Raw genomic sequence first — 18,971 nt, 5'->3', positions numbered from 1 at the left:
GTGAAAAAATGAAACATTTCAGCCGACTGGCCCACGGTAAACTCACGACGAGACAGGCTTTTGAAATAAGTCCTATAAAACGTGCCTAGTGCGTGATGTGAATGAATTTGCAAACGTCTTTCAAATGTATTTATCGCGAGGGGGTCGCAAAAACTGACGCCTCCTTGTAAAGAACGGCGAAGTTAACAGTGAAACAAATTAATACCGGTGTTGTAAGGGTTTGTTTAGTGTGTCTGAAGTTGAATAAAGTATATAGATATAATAAATGGGTTCAAATGAACTATTATATTATACAAAAAAATAACGGAAAGAAAACAATTGGTTTATTTTTGGTTGTGGTTTACTTTAGCACGGCTACGATGTTGACGACGCTCTCTCTCTCTCTCTCTCTCTCTCTTCCTATCTCTCTCCCTCCCTATCTATCTCTCCCTCCCTCACGCTCTCTCCCTATCTATATATCTATCTATCTCTCGTTCTGTCTCGTTATATCCGTATATATTAGTGTCCATGCTGTCACTATCGCGCTCTTCTTGTAAACTTCCAATTTCGTGGCTAAATTCCTTTATCTTTGCAAAAAGTGTAAATTGTAATAAACAGTAAAATAAGTAAACGAATAATTGTAATCATATAATAAAAAAAACAATTGGTTTGCTGTGGTTTACTGTAGCACGACTATGATGCTGACGACGCTACCCTCCTCTCTCTCACTATCTACGTCTCTATCTCATACTATCTATGTCGCTCTCGAAAACCTCCAATTTCGTAGGTACATTTGTTTATCTATGTAGAAAGCATTAATTGTTGAAAACAGTAAAATAAGTAAACAAAGTATTGTATTCATATAAAAGTAAAAAAAACAATTGGTTTGTTGTGGTTTACGTTAGAATGGCTACAGTGTCGACTACGCTCCTCGCTCTCTCTCTCTCACTTTCTCTTTCTCTATTTCTCCTTCTTTCTCTATCTTTTCCTTATCTATCTCTCTGTATATATATATATATATATATATCGCTCTCTTTCTCTCTTTCTTACTTTCTCTCTCTTTCGAAAACCTCCAATGTAGCGGGTACATTTGCTTATCTATGCAGAAAGCGTAAAGTATAGTAAACAGTAAAATAACCAAGCACATTATTCATATAAAGTAAAAAAGAAACAATTAGTTTTATTTGGCTATAACGATTTTAGTGCGTAGATAGAGCGGCCATGTTTGTATAAGTTTAGTGTGTTCGTTTATTTAAGAAGATGTGTAATCTCAAATAAGCGATTAGTCAAATGGCAGCACATGAGAATGACCGGAACTTATATAGGGAGACACTATTATCTTTGAACTGTAGAAAGAAAAGGTAACGGGTTGTCTATGAGTTCATGATTCAGTCACGAAGAGAAACAGGACAGTATATGAAGAATGTGTATATTTGTGTCCTGTGTAAACGAGTGTCGGTTAGAGGACTTTAGAATTAGAGGAAAAATAGTAACTACATTCTCTAGAGATTGTGATGATAGCGCTTTTAGGATAAATGTATGCGTTATTATAACGACTGATTATGTTTAAAATTTCATTTTAAAATTACATAAGGTAGCTGCTAATAGTGTTGACATAATACATTTGTATGTGGCCTCAGCTGTTACAAACCAACGATACTTTGGTTCAGAGGGACATTGCTGCAATCAAAATATTATATATGGAGATTTATTTGTGTGTATATATATTATGTTTCATTACTGAAGATATTTAATAGCTTATTATTAAGGTTAAACGCTATTTTGTTATTAATGGGTTGATTTGTACGATTTGCGTGTTTGCACTATGTTTTATTATTTCAGTTAACTCGAGTGTTCTGTTGTATAACATGGTATAACACTGAGTTGAATTAGTGTAGGATCGATGGCAAAAAAGATATCTAGATAGAGTCGTTGATGTGAGGTCAATGTTTTTATACTTAGTTTATATAAGAGGTAAGTGATTTCAATTTGAATTTCAAGTTGCACAGAGCAGCAACATCAGATGAAATTTAAAATGTGTTGCTATTTCTACATTATGTCAGTCATGATCTCCCTGCAATTTCTAGATACAATAGATACCACTTGCAAGGGTGCCTGATTGTGGATTTGTGAAGCCAGGATTGCACAAATACTAACCGCACCTCTAATAAATCGACACTCCTTTACCCAATGACAAAGAGAAGTCTGAAACAATTAGGAACAATTTCAAAATATACAGACTCTGGTATTTCGAAATGTTCACTTCTTTAAAAGGCGAATAAAATGAGGTATATGTTTCTTAAACAGTTACATTCAATTTTGTTCAAATTTGCGGTTCTTTTCAAAAAATGACGAGTGCGAACTTTTTTGGGAGGGGGCACTGTATACCTACCGAAGATTTAATGTTTCTTATTCGAGTAGTTTTCACACGATATAGTCAATAGCATTCGATCATTGGAAAATAAGCGTCATCGTAATACGTGTTTCAGTTATACAATCAATAATGTGATGAATATATGTGGACCTGATATTATCCCGGCTGTACTATGAAAAAATGGTCTGCCCAGGTTGCTCGAGTTCTCTCTAAACTTTTACAGAAATGCCTTAATGAATCTTGCTTTCCTGACTGTTGAAAACCACTTCTGTGGTACCAGTTTATAAGAATTCTGGCGAAAGAACTGACCCATCAAATTATCGTCCCATTAGCCTTCTCCCGCTTTTCGCCAAAATATTTGATTTCATAATTTATCAAGCTCTAGTCCATTACCTTACAGCTGCTAAACCTCTGTCTGACCAACGATATGGGTTTAGACTAGCTCGTTCTACTGCAGATATTCGAACTGTAATCTCTGAACGTATATAAAATGCACTGGATACAGCAGGAGAGGCTAAGGCAGTAAGCTTAAATATATCTAAAGCCTTGGCAGAGTATCAATCGATGGTCTTCTTATAAAAATCAGATACTATGTTATTACTGTACGAATACTTAACATAATTAAATCCTTCTTAAGTAATGGAAGAATCTAAGTTGTTCTCGATGGTCGTAGGTCAAAACAATATTATATAAATGCGGGTGTGATATTATTATTTCTGATATTCATAAATGACTTGATTAAATTGCCTCTGAGATGGGTATATTTGCTGACGACACCACGCTCTATAACAGACATGAGGGGGAAACGAATATACACGTATTCAAGGCAATGGCAGAAAACCTAGAGGGACAACTCTGGTCTGTGGTGGAATGGGGAAAAAATGGATGGTCACATTCAATGCTGCCGAGACTAAGTTCCTTTACTTTAATAATTGCAATAAACCTTCTCAACCACAAATAGCCATGACTAATGGTACATTACCTGAAACTAGCACGTTGAAACTTCTCGGCTTAACATTCACGGCGAACATGAGTTGGAACAGATACATTGAGTGCATTGCTAAGGCTGCTGCAAAGATGGATGACCTAGAGGATGAGCTCCAATCTGTAGTGAATGGGAACAATAATGGATGGTCACATTCGATGCTGCCAAGAGTAAACTTGTTTCCTTCAATAATTACAAGAAACCTTCTCTACCACCAATAGCAATGACCAATGACTCGTACTGAAAGTACATCTTTTAAACTCCTCTGTCAAACGTTCACAGGAAAATTGAGTTGGAACAATTACATTGAGAGTATTGCCAGGACCGCTGCGAAGAAGGTAGGTTCTCTCTACCGTGCTAGAAAGCAACTAACGCCCGAAAGTATACGGTACCTTTATAAGGCCACCATTCGCCCATGTATGGAGTATCGTTGCCAGATTAGGGCTTGTACATCTGCTACTAGTCTCTCCCTCTTAGACAGGGTTCAATAAGAGTCGCCAATCCAATAGGCCTTGCACTATCAGCTAGGCTTCAACCTCTGTCCCATCGACGAAATGTTGCACTCCTCTGCCTGTTTTCCAAGTACCTTAATTGTAGATGCTCTGACGAACTACCAGTTCTAGTATTACCTCGACGTAAATACTCCCGACGAACCCGACAAGCAGCAAAATCCCACCTCTGCACAGTAGAAATCCCTAGATATAAGAAAGCCTTCTACTCTAATACTTTCTTCGCTAGGACTGTTAGACTTTGGAATTCCATTCCGGGTTTCTGTTTCCCCGACTGTACTGACATGCAGAAGTTCAAGTGAACAGTAAACAGACATATTGCTGCTCAGCTCCATACATAGTACCCCTACAAATTATGTCCCAGATAGTAGCCCCATACATGGCACTTGCACTGTCTTGTTAGGGGTGAAAATGCAATAAAAGTACACTATATAGGATCGACATGTATCTAGAGAAAAAAAATAAATTTGTCGGATAATGACCAGGGCAGTGCCGAGTTTTATGATTCGGACGACGTCGGATAATGCCGGAAAATATCAGGTTCTCAAAAATAGTAAACGGCAGATAGAACCGACCTCTGATATAAATATGCCCCTGAATATCACAGAGAAGTTGACGCCAAAAGTTAAACTAAGACACAAAATAATTCGATCAATATAAACAAGCGAAGAATACAGAAATTGGTTAGTCAGTTAGTCAGACAGAGAATGAGAGACACATAAGACAATCACCTGCCTTCCCATCATCCACGTCTCTCTCTTCACTATCACAAGTCTGGTTGTCAAAATAAGGACGGTTGTTTTCATACGGACTAAATAATTTTGGGGGAGCTAGTTGTCTCCTACATTAAGAAAAACCTTGTGTTACATTTTGGTTTCGTGGGAAAACAAATACAAATAGTAATGCTGTTTAGATCATTCAAGAACTGGTGATTTTCATTACTACGTTAACAGTAAATAACAAAAATATTTTTTTTCGTAAATGTCGGAATAACATTTAAATATTTGAATGATTTCGATTGTTCGGATGACTATTTCAACTTTCTAACCTCAATACCTCGTGACGCAGTAATTAGTAATTTAACTTTTCTACCCGGACATGGTAGAATAAATAAGAGCAATTTACTTCCGTGTGTTTATTTAAGAACTCAATACAAAATTATGTATAGCTTATCTAGCTCGACATAAATATTTCCATGTTCGTAAATTTGCATCAGAAGATTGCGTCGGGCAAATCGTTGTGAAACTAAAAACCAAATTTAGAATTTGACTTGTTTGTATCATTCTCGTCTGGCATCATGAGTGAGGAAATTCGACCAGGATTTAACTATATTATGGGAAATCATAAATTCTCATCGAAAAATGTTCGAAACATATAAAAAGTGGTTACTAACCTTTTAGTATTAAAAAATGGTTGAAAATTAAGAAGGCACTGATCGATATGTCGTTGGGTCACATGTAACAAAATTAGAAACGGGCGTGTAAAAATAAGAAGAAAGGCAGAAGTTTTATGTACAAGGCTAAAGTAAGAATTAAAGTAAGATTAGTGGAAAATTCAGTTTGAAGTTCAGGATATTACGTCATGAGAATAAATACTTGACTGGACAGAAAACTCAATTCAGCTTTTGAAGTTTACTATATCAAGTGAGTAGACATCTATTTTTCAATGGCCACCTCAGCTGTGGAGGTGAGTCCGGAAATTATAGTATATGACGTTAAGGATATGGTGTCATGTTAGGAAGTGTTTGGCAGAGAAGGAAAATCGATACTGCTTTTATTTTGATTTATAACGTTAAAGTGAGCAGACATCTTTTTGTAGATTTCCCCAAGAGAGTGCTGCAAGGAAACCACATCACATCTAGCTGCACAATTTTTTGAAGGGTTTGGGAAATAATCTAAACCACGTAAGCAAATAATGGCTTATTTAAAACTCTTATTATTACAGATATCAGAAATAAAGGTACAATAGGTACTTATCCAGTTTATGACCCAATCTCCGGCATCTCCGCGTCGGCGACTTCCGGCAGGTTACCGAAGTAGCCGAAAGATGCCGAAGCCATTGGCTATTCATCTAGTAGAGGACGACCAGTTTCAATTAAAACGTAAAATTTATTAAATTAAGAAAAAATATTCAAAAGCGAAAATGACTTTCTACATATGTCACCGCGAAATTCTGTCATGTCTCCATGTTAGGAATGGCTTTATAAATAGTAAGTCATTCTTAGCAAAGAGACGGAGGAGGAATGTCGCGTGCCAAAATTGTCTGACAATCTTGATTTCGGCATCTTCGGGTTGCATATGTAACCTAATAGAATATACCGACACAAAGTTTCCGGAAAGTGGGTGGTTAATTGGTTAATTACCAAAAAATGAGCTGAAGGACGAAATATTCACAGTGAAATGTGTGGTGTGTTAAAAACTTAGTACTCTAGGCAGAACATCAATGAGAGATATCTGCGACCGAAAAACCCTGCATCATATTTATTATGATTTATTATAATATTTAGATGTATATATCAATCCAGTTTGCACTAGTTAGTAAAACTCACCTCCAAATTGTAAAAATAACAACATTTTGGTAAAGTCTCTTAAAATATTCACAAAAGTATTAGTACGAAATGAAGGAATCACAGGGAAGACAACTCGCTATTGAGCTTGATACCGAAATGGACATTTTTTTTCGTAAATTTGTTTTCAAGTTGTTTTCAAGGTAAAAGAAAAAAAACAGCATTTTCAAAACTGAAAAAGAAATAAAAATCCAAAACCCAATTTATTTTCTAATAGATTTCAATTTATGCTCAAAATACAGTTTGATGATTTTTTATTAATATAAAACGAATTATCCGAAAATCTTTAGAAAATGGAATTAATTTACTATTTCTTAAATCGAATGATATCAACCTATTCTACAAAATTCTGGCTATTTCGATCTAGTTAATTTGCATATTCTTTTAAACATTCATTCTAATTAATTGCCTATTAGTTGTTTTGGTTTTCTAATGGGATTCATGCAGATATTCTACATGATTTATATTGCATAATATTTGCGTAAAAAGTTTATAGTAAACACAAAATTGTTTTCATATATATTTATGTATACGTATATACATTTGTTTAACAAATTTTGCCTACCAAACTCCCCCTAGACTTTTGGGCTACATACAATTAAATCTAATAGACATAGCAAGTAATCATTGAATGGAATATAATAATTAAATTATAACAGACATCGAGAAATCTCATTTATATTTATTATGTTGATGTAATTTATATTGATAAAGGTTTAAAAGTATTAAGATTAAAATAAATAAAATAATCAATAAATGATAAAGATTAAATTAATAAAGAATTAATATAAATTAAATGATAATAACAGTTAAAACCCGTAAAATCTTAAGAATAATAATAGAAATGGTAGATGACTCACTGTCTGAAGCATTACAATGTCCAGTCTTGCAATAATAAACAAAGGGTTGGCAAATAACGAAATCTCTAAAAGCTATTTAAAACTAATTAAATAACAACAACAGAAATCTGTTTAAACTTAGAAATATACTTAATTAAAAATATTTATACATGTAATAAAAGAAGATTTATACTATGCAAAGTTTAAATCTAATTGGTCAATGGTTATTATTGTATACAAATCGATAGATTTGATGATTTGTTTCTAATAAAAATAAACCTAACTACATACATTATAGATTTGACCGTTATCAATATTATCTAGCAATTATATATATAATCTAATAATTAATATTAAATTAATAAAAATTAAATAAAATATTTTTATGTTAATGAATATCAATATGAATACAATTTATAAATACGTGAATTACGTAAAAAGTTTATAGTAAACACAAAATTGTTTTCATATATATTTATGTATACGTATATACATTTGTTTAACAAATTTTGCCTACCAAACTCCCCTAGACTCTTTGGGCTACATACAATTAAATCTAATAGACATAGCAAGTAATCATTGAATGGAATATAATAATGTTGCTGACACTACATTTAAATTCAAGGATGACATTGCAAATAGAAAAGTAATTGCAACTTCTCTTCAATTTTCGGATTTTTTAATTATGTCCATATTCCTTTATTTGCTTTTAAAGTTAAAAGGTTACTATTTCTTTTGATGTGTTTAGGAGCGGGATAAATCCCCAAATTGACATAATAATTGCAGAAATGAATGTGCGCTATGAAACGGGTGCTGTCAGAAACTGTCCATTTCAACGTGCTCAAAGAAATTAGCGGTAAAATGTTCATTTTGAAATTTGGAATATAGACTTCTGTAATTTATTTGTATATGCTCTGTAGTTACATCGAGGTGAAGTATAATTGAATAAATATATTCACCGAAAACAAACAAACACACACACACACACACACACACACACACATATATATATATATATATCAGTACTATATATTAAGTTTAATAAAATAATAGATAGAAAATTATCTCTTATAATAAATACGTAATCTGTCTGAATTAAAATATATATATAACACAGGCCAATGTCGGGCAGCCTTGTAGTGCATATATATATATATATATATATATATATATATATATATATATATATATATATATATATATATATATATAGTCTGTATGTGTGTGTGCGCCCGCGTGTATATTTTTGTTGGTAATGATGTATTTCTCAGTTTTATGCATCGTATCGTTTTTTTCTGGTTGCATACGTTACGTATTTTCTACATGTTCGTTCTCATGGTTTACAGCTGTTGTATTCTCTAGCGTTTGAAAAGAATCAGATTGCATCTTCCAATGTTTTAACTAGGCGTATTCATTACCGTGCTGAAAGGTCGAGATTCGGTCTGTTACATACAAGCGTATATACAAACACCGTACTTCATTATCCTCGTAAAATTGAATTATCCGTCTGCGTAACATACTGCGTATCAATGTATATACATATTGTGTGTGTGTGTGTGTGTGTGTGTATGCGTGTGCGTGAGTGGGTGTCTAACCACACAGCAAACATGGGCATCAGGCAGTTCTTGCAAACGACTGTTAAGTTCAATCCACAAAAGGTATATATAATTAAAAGAACAACACTTCAACTGTAAACTTTCAGTGTTCTTTAAACAACACTAAACAGTGAGAGCTTTTTTTTATTTTAGATTTATTGACACGGTGGTTATCGGATTCGTATTGTTATAAAGTCGTAAGTCCTTACTCGTATTACATCTTAAGTTGTAACCTCCCTTCTGCTCACGGACGAACCAATGCTGCCACCAAGCGGACAACTCTGTAACTAGATCAAAACCCTCTTTGAACTACATAATTAAAGGTTCGTTCACTACTGCCGCTCACTGACATAGGATATGATCGTGGCGTTTCTAATCTAAACTTTGACCTCTTTCCATTGCATCCTACGATGTGAGATCAGCTAAGGTTTGTTATTTTCTAATGTATACACATTCTTTTCTTCTATATATTTAATATTAATTATGTAGTTTCAAATTATCGAGCCCAAATTACAAAGATTTGCAGTGTATTGCATATTTAGCTAGCTGATCTATACGCTAGCTATCGTAGTTATCTGTTACAAATAATCGATCGTGTCATCCGCAAGACTTAAAAATGGTACTTGAGCCCCCCCCCTTGTAAAACACTCGACATTATAAGGGTAAGATCAGGGTTGAGATGAGTAAAGCTAGGAATAGATCGGCGTCATCCTCTATACCTCGCTGCAACAGAGAATGAAGAGGGGGCTTACGACACATCTTTATTTATTTATTATTTATTTATTATTTATTTATATCGAGTTGTGATGTAATTGATATGATACAAGACATAAATTTATTGGTAATTATAGCCTTTACTGAACTTTTAACCTGCAGATAACTCACGTATAACTGATTATTAGTAAGCACTCATATCCGTTGCGCAGGAGTTCTTGTAATATTCAGTTCTAAATCACAATCCTTTAGAAGTTAAAGTTAAATTCACAGTTAGTGCGATACTAAGAATAAAATCACAAATTACTTATTACCTCGACCACGTCATAGTTAATGCAAGCATAATGGAAGGATATCGAGCAATGACGAATTAGATAAGGAGCTCTATCCGAAATGCCTTATACATTTCTGTGTTCAACACAAAGACACCCCAGTGCGACAAAATAAGAAGGTTGGAGGTTACATATGCCGAAATATTCTGAGTATAACACCAACATAAGTATAGTTGTACGACTTATCCAAGGCATACAAATTATCAACCCCCATCTAAAATAAAGTACGAAACTATTATTTATATTTAGAAGCAATCAATTTCGTTCTTTTCTTGAAAGAATTAATTTATGAATGAATCATGCACGTACAATATTAGCATATCCACACACATAATTTATATAAATAATATATGTTTACGTGTGTGTCTAAAATGGTGAAATAAATGTAATTTGATTTATTTTTAGAAACCCACTTCTGACTTGCCAAAAGCTACACATCAGAGCTCATTTGTTTTTATTCATCTAGCCATTACTTCAACTACACGTTATTTTTTTAAATTCACATAGTCGATGTCTATTCACAGCAGCATCTAATCTCCATCACTCTGAATGCTTATGCCTTTGGGTGTTCTAACGAACTAATGGTTGTAATTAGCAATCATTAAGGTCGAAAGAACACCTGAGTATCCACTAAACAATAAAACATAAAAGTTAAATTCTGGCTTTATTTAGTTTTAGATCGCGTATTTCTTTCCCGAAAAATTGCGTTGTTGGAAATCGCAGTGGGCGTATCTACAACAGATTTTTTTGTCCATGTATCTACCGTCAATCGTAATTTTCATGGACTTCTTTGCTACGGCTTATCGTCTATAGAATGCATTTATGTTCGACTATTTTCTAGCTAATTACAACTCAGTAGATTTTAAATCAAATCTTTAAAAAATCTTGCCAAAAACAGTCATACAAGTAAGAATAGAACCAAATTATTGATCATTAGGAGTTTTTCATGAATCTCAAAATAATTGGAGTGTAGATCCTTGTTAAATTGCATGCTCTCTAAGCTAGGGCATATGGTCCTGTATCTTGTGCAATTCTAGGAGGTCTACATTCTTAGGACTTATCTTTTCCTTTGAGAAAGGAGTAGTTTATTGCTAATCATTGTTATCGTCCCTACGAGGAATACCCACGAGGCTGTCCGGGCATTTTTGCCTGCCGAAATACTCTCTCCATAGGGAGCTGACTTTTCTAATCATAATTTTCGTGATATTGTAGCTAACTGTCCTGCCATGAAAAGAAATAATCCTTGTTGGAGTTCCTGCATATTTCTGATAGTTTTGAAAGCAATCTTTCCAGGCCCATTAATTACGATTTAATTAAAAAACTAGTTTGTAAGTTGTATTAAAAAATACACACACACACACACACACACACACACACACATATATATATATATATATATATATATATATATATATATATAAAGATGCATAGAGAAAAAATTATATTGCTGATGATTAAGTGCCTCATTAAACTGGAAACAATGTTAAAATTCTAATTCTATATATATATATATCATATATATATATATATATATATATATATATATATATATATATATATATATATATATATATACATATATATATGAATGAAGTTATTCACCCGATTTCGGAGTTTAATACTTCTTTTAGTAGTCGATGTTTATACATAGACGTACGAAATCAAAACGTGTAAACGCGTTTTTGGACACGTCATCTGCGCATACACTATCCTGAACACAAAGTAATTACATTTTGGACTAATTAAAACACTTTTTGCATTCATCCGAAATGGTCTTGCTAGGAACTACATTAATCCTTTTAAAAGGCCAAGGTTTTGTTCAATAAACCAGTGGAATCCAGTTGATCCGAATCTGAAGATCGATTTCGGTGGGCGCCTTACTTTAGCCGCTCTCCTCGTAAACATTTCTCTCCATAGACTCACACACACACACACGTACACACACGTACATACACACATACATACACACATACACATACACACACATTAACGAACACACAACCAAACACAACTCATCGATATTAGCATCTAATTATCTGTAGAAACATTATTCATTGAAATATTTCCACTCTTTTTCACCAACTACCTCATTAATACAAAAATATCCAACTCACTCACTAACTAAATAAATAAATGAACCATTACTTTTCTTAACAACTTTTATGAGTTTTATTATAATTTACTAGCGGAACCTGAGGAAATTCCACAAGGGACTCATTCATATGTAATGTATTGATGTTGGCATTCTGTAGATGTTTAGTGTAAATGGAGACGCTCTAGCATTATTGTAACTCTTTTGTTTAAATTGCAAAAGTATTTATCTAAGCGGCGTTACCCGGTTGTAAAGTACGCTTTAATATGATATTTTAATTCTTGCAGATTTCGCATATATTATAGTCATATTATATATATAGTATAAAGTTATATTATAGTTATATTATATATATAATATAAAGTTATATTATAGTTATATTATATTTATAGTATAAAGTTATATTATAGTTAATGTTCTATTGATTTTTATATATTATAAAGTTGTAATTTCAAAAATAAAAATGATATATCCATATGACTTGGATGCATTAGCTTGAATCGAAACCGACACCAACACTTATGGCATATATAACTTAAGTTCCTTCAGCTATAATCGAAAACGAAACCAAAAATTATCAAGAATTCTTGATAAAATTATTTATAAAAAAAATAGATGACTTAAGTGCCTTTATAACAGAAACGAAACCAAAACTTATGAAGAATTTCTGATAAAATTATTTATAAAAAATAAACGACTTTAGTGGCATCAACTAAAATCGAAACCAAAACCAAAACTTATGAAGAATTCCTGGTAAAAATTATTTATTACAAGAAATGGAAGTCCATAACAATTAAACGACAGTCACTTGGATGTAAGTGTGACACACAAAATAAATAACACGTCATCCTATTAAGATAAAATAGAGAATTTTTCAATACGATTCTTCGCGACCCCTGAAACTCACAGCTTTTAATTAATCGATTCATACTGCTTCAATATCTCAGCTAATAAATCCTTGTTTTTACAAAAGATCTAAAATATTGAAGAACATTCCTCATTTTTCCTATTGTTGTAAACGCCCATTTAAACATACAATATCTATTTTGTTTATGTATGGCTTTTGAACTCATCATTTCGTTTTGTTTACCGTAAAACATGTATTTCGTTTTTCTCACATTTAATTATAAAACCTTCAAACTTTTTCACTAGAAATATTTTTATGAACCCAGCTCAATGCTAAAAATACTTCACGCATTACATAAATCTTAAAGTAAAAGCCCAAAACAGGTACGGAACGCACTCTTAAATTTGTAATTCATTTTATTCATGTGGTGTCTATTTTCTAGCCATAGGGCCATTTCTGGCTAAACAAATGAAGCAAAATGTGGCTTTTTGACTGGGTTTGAATCTCATGGCCAGTAGGAGTTGTCACACCTACACTGATGATTGCATAAGCATCAAACAATAGTGCATGTAAAAAAGAATAATTATTGTTTAACAAATATATATATATATATATATATATATATATATATATATATATATATAGAGAGAGAGAGAGAGAGAGAGAGAGAGAGAGAGAGAGGGAGAGAGAGAACAAGTGAGAGATATATAGATATAGATAGATTATAAAAATAAAATATATACATAGGGCGTGTGCTAGGAAGTACATTAAGGCATAGTCTTACCTCGAGATGTTCATTACCAACAGCTAAACGAAGAGGCGTCCTTCCTAATATATCAGTGTAATCGATATTAAAATTTGTATGTTCTTGAAGGATCCGTTGAACGGTTGGAATGTCACCAAATTCCGCAGCGTATATGAACTCTTCCTCTAAAGCGGTCAGCTGAAAGAAACGATTGACAGCGTTAGAACAAAAGACAACATAAAATTCAACGCAATCATAATTAAATTAACTATAAAATGAAAGTAAAAAATAAAACAAATGAAAACAATAATTCAATAGGTTATTGCACGGTATCAGTACAGCATCGGAATAAGACCATATCCAGCTTTGCTTTTACTCCTTATATATTTGAAGATAAAAATTAGTCGTTAAATTTCGGAAGGACACATTACACGTGATTGAGTAACTATGATAAATGATTTTACGTATTATTTTAATTTCAAAAAGAAAAACAAACAACATTAGAAATTAAGTTTTTAAGGAGAATAGTCCGCTTTGAACTAATACGTAATATTTTTCAGGGTAAGAGAAGAAAAGTCACTTATTTATAAAATATCTCTCTTTTTCTCTCTCTGTCTCTTTCTCTCTCCATATATATATATATATATATATATATATATATATATATATATATATATATATATGTGCGCGCGCGTGTGCGTGTGTGTGTGTGTGTGTGTGTGTGTGTGTGTGTATTCTCTTAAGTATCGTGTTCTTTTTCCCCTGAAATTTTATAACTTAAAATATGAGGGGGAGATAGTTGGTTTTATGTAAGTATGAAGCGGTTCACATATATTGCGCACAATTTGATTCATCTCTATGGATGACGCAATACACGTTGTCAAGAAACTTAGCTTCGTAAACGCAACACTCGTTTTCTAAATGTTCAAACAAGCGATTTTATTTATTTTTTATATACACTCACAAACATTTCCTCCTTCAACAATTATTCTGCATTTTGAAGAAAAATTCATATTTAAAAATATTATTTTGTGTTTCCTAAAAAACATGATTCTCTAGAAACTGAAAAACTCTAGTCACGTTGTGCATTAAGGTTTTTAAAAATTGGTTGCTCTACCTAATTTATTTACTAATTTACCATTTAATAAAAAAAAAAACTGCTTACATGTTTACATTGTTAAAAGCGTTCATTTGGACATCTTTATTTTTACATGTGAAGCCAATACAATAGGTTGAACTGATGAACTATAAACATTGACGCCGAACTACATTTTGCTATCGTGTTAGATATTACTTATCGGTCGCTTTTAACAGTTGAAGTAAAATTTAAGTAAGTAATCGCCAGTTGAGCCCAGGTTTAATTAACATTTAATACTAAAAAACAAAACTGAAAAGTGTGTATCACATTACCAGTGAAGTCATTGAAAGAGTTAGAAAATTATCTACTGAGATACTGACTGTTGAATTAAAGACCGTTAAATTATTATTCTATAGCATAAACATTTCATACCCACAATAAATAAGATAATTCACCGTCATGCTTACCCATTGAAGATGATGATACTGGCTCGGTAATAGGATCACAGGTAAAATAAGCTTATGATGTTGTTACTACCATAAAAAATTGAGAGTCAACGAATGTGAAAGGTTTGGGTTCAGAAGAAAGATGATGGTTATTTGATGGATAGCATGGAAAATCCATTCGGCGTATATCAAGGTAGAGAATACAACAGACCAAATGCAGGTAATAAATATGATGAATGCAAAGCAAATATCATATCAATATATCGGGGTTAAGAAATGCAGAAGAAATGAGTTAAACAAATTTGAGTTTGGTCGGTATGTATTGGGTGACGGTTTGGGAATACCAGGTGCTCTATGTACAAAGACGTCGATATTTTCATGCAAGAACTGCAAACACCTTAGGACCGGGATACACACGCGACTTAGAACCGCTTATGAATTTGATATTCTTTATATGCTTCCCCTTTTGGAGGAAATTTGTTTCGCCCGCCTAGGATAAATGCCGCCACTCTCATTGTATATCACAAAAGCAATCTGTGCAAATAATTCATAAACTCCAAGAACTTATCCTTCAAACTCCTTGTCTCAACATTCATACGCAGCATAAATTTAAACAAATACATACAGGTCATGCTGATGTAAAGAAGGTGCGCTTATTATACCTTGCTCGGAAATCATGCACACCTAAGAGTATTTCATATTTTTAGAAAGCTTATTCATGTAGTATTGTTGCCACATTTGGGTTATTGCATCTATCATTAGCAGGATCTACCTTTGACTGTTGTAGTCCCTAAAGAGCGGACAAGCTTCTACTCTAATAGTTTTTTTTCACTCGAAATGCTAGACTGAGTAATTCTTTCCCCGTTTCCTGCTTCCCTTATTGTACTGTACTGACCTGCAAAGATTAAATGGTATATGAACGGATATCTCGCTGCATAACTTCCCGCACTCCCCTGTGAGACTCAATTCTTATGTTACAAATGGCAACATGCCTTATTTGAGGTTCAAGTGAGCAAAACCTCACCAAATTATTACATTGATTAAAAAAATCGACGAATATAAAATATCGAAACGGTTGTAGGAATAATTCAAATAATAATGATAATTAACACTCACCGAAAACAAAACATTTTAACATTAAGACTGATTGATTGAGATTGTCGGACTGACTTCCTCATCTAGGTTTTTATTGTCACAACGTTTCGGCCGTTTTGCCCTCCGGCCTTCGTCAGGTGTTTTGCATCGAACTGGGGAACCGTTTGTTAGGAGTCTCGAACACGGTACCCCCGTAATAATAATAAAGGGTTGGGTTCGAGACTCCTTGTGACAATAACAACCTAGATGAGGAAGTCAGTCCGACAATCTCAATCAATGAAAACACCTCAACTCAAAAATACAGACAATTAAGACTGATCTAACGACATTGGCATTAAGTCTGATCTTAAAACCAAAAACCAAAAGTGAAATTATATTAATTTGTTAAACGATTGAAAATTTATGTTGCTGAGCTTTGGAAATATCGATTTATTCATTTCCGATTTGTTGAACGTGATCGAAGTATGACCTGCTCACTTCACTTTTTTGCAATAAAAAACACCACACAGTTCGGTAACTAGACTTTATAATTGCTTGTCTGCAAGATTACATGCATTGAACATCAAAGCTATTCATGAGTAACCGTAAAACTGGTCATGCCCTCTCTTTAGCACTTAATTAGATTAAACGAGGAACCAGAATACATCAGTTGTGTTTGCTATTTTCTTTATTTTTCTGTACGCAATTCTTTTTATAATGCTACACGGCTCGACGAATCGTTTTATTCAGATCCATATGCATACTTATGTGGACCCGGAAATCAAAAACAGTTCGATAACAACGCAGAGCGTTCATCCTACGTGTGAAAGATGTCTTAACTGGTTCAAAAACAAACCATAATGCAACTGAAATGAAAGTGATTACTGTGGTACGGGATCAGATTTATAGAACGTTTGTAAGTGGAGAGTTGTGCAGCAAAAATACGTGTAACATTATATTTAACTTTCTGCCTATTGGTATCGTTGGGGAAATTGGAAATAAGGGAGGAATCATAAAAGAAACCAGCTAGAGAAAAAGTTATTAAAATAATTTTCTTTGGCATTTGAGGTTTCTAATGTAAATAGTGGGATTTGATGCTAAACAGCATACTCGAGGAATTACAAGTTCGATATATATGGCATCATCACGTTGACTTTATTCATTCTCATTAGATTATCGAAACTTAGGAATGTTGAACTTGGCCAATACCAAATGAGTGACAATTTGGGAATATCAAGAACTGTGGTAAGGATTCATACGCATATCCACGTGGATCCGGAAAATCAACAATACTTTGACAACGCGAAGCGTTCATCTATTAATTAAAATCACTACATATGGAAGATTTATTTTACTAAGACAAAATATGCTACTGTGATAAGGGCTAGGTTTATAGTACGTTTTGAAGATAAGATGATTATTAATTGTAATATTGAATTTCCATTGGATTTCGAACCATGTAAGATACTTTCGATATTACATTCGTTAAAATAAGATTTATTACAAATGTACTATCCTTCTTCTCACGAAAGCACACATTACTATGGAGATCAAACCCTGAATAGAGCCTTTACAGGCATTGATGGTATTAAACGTTGCCCAGTGTTTTGTATGACACATCCCCTAATCTACCCTGCTTCCGGAAGACTCTTTTCTGTAGCAATAGACAAAAATACGGACATTAAGCAGTTTCTTTTAGGTGTTTACGCCATGAGACAACTGTTTATCACACCGTTACGAACTGGTGTTCACGATGGAAGATTTGTATAGTTGGAACTAATTGTGGGTTTTATTAATATGCAAGTAAAATTAAGGTAAATTAAGGACAAAGCATGACAGCTGTTCTCGCAAAATCTTCGTGTAATATTTAGACACGTCATTCAAGCAACCTGGGATTCTTATGTCAAGAATAACAAGAAACAACCGATTTTTATCTAGACGGAAAAACATGGTTTTTTGTTTGTTTTTCACTAAATAAACTTGTAAACAATTTTTTTAGACTAACAGAGTAAAATTTGGAGGCATTAAATAATTTGTTAGTATGCTCATTTTCATTGTCAATTTCTTTGATCAACATTTACTTAAAAACGCATTTTCTTGAACTTAAATGAGCATTTTTCATTTTATGTTTAACCCGTGTTTTTTTTTAAATATTCCCCACTTAGTATGAAATAAAAGTGGCTTGTTTTTTACAAACATTTTTAGCGAAAAAAAAAAAGAAGCAGTTCTTACATTTGTTGGGTTTAAATATCACAGAAATAGTAGGAGCAAATGACCTACGTTTATCAAGCCTTTATTCGTCGTAAATAATCAGAGTATAAATCCGTCGCACAATATCTGTATGCAAATTTTTAAATAAAATATTTGAAATGTACCTTTTTGTTCTAATAAACCTTTAAATTGTAGTATTAGTAACGTTACGTCGGAAGAGTTTAAAATCTATCCTTTAAAAAATAGGTTTCTTTTTAAAGATTTTTAAGAGGTCTTAAATTTTTGTTCAGCAGTATATATATATATATATATATATATATATATATATATATACATACTGCTGAACAAAAATTTAAAACCACTTAATATATATATATATATATATATATATATATATATATATATATATATATATATATATAGTGATTCAAAGGTTATGATGAGTTTTTGAAGCATAAAAAAACAATGTTACTTTTTGTATTTAATATTTTTATTGTTATTTTTCATATTTTAAGCGGACCTCTGCTCTTGGTCACAAAAAGGTATGGAAATGAAAAAGAAAAAGAAAAAGAAAAAGAAAGCCGT

General features: G+C 32.8%; 1 protein-coding gene across 1 annotated transcript in view; it reads right to left on the bottom strand.

Moving 5' to 3' along the window:
• The window catches only part of LOC145278789 (short transient receptor potential channel 7-like), a 570,160-nt gene that overhangs the window by 254,783 nt on the left and 296,406 nt on the right, over positions 1-18,971 (bottom strand). Inside the window, exon 3 of the mRNA XM_080130690.1 lies at positions 13,617-13,775. Coding sequence (XP_079986816.1) covers positions 13,617-13,775 — 159 coding nt within the window. The remainder of the gene's footprint in view (positions 1-13,616; positions 13,776-18,971) is intronic.

The sequence above is a fragment of the Euprymna scolopes genome, chromosome 1, assembly GCF_053919585.1.
Source record: "Euprymna scolopes isolate OS-2025 chromosome 1, ASM5391958v1, whole genome shotgun sequence".
Lineage (NCBI taxonomy): Eukaryota > Metazoa > Mollusca > Cephalopoda > Sepiida > Sepiolidae > Euprymna > Euprymna scolopes.
Note: the sequence above shows the minus strand (reverse complement) of the source record. Positions and strands in the feature narration are given on the sequence as shown.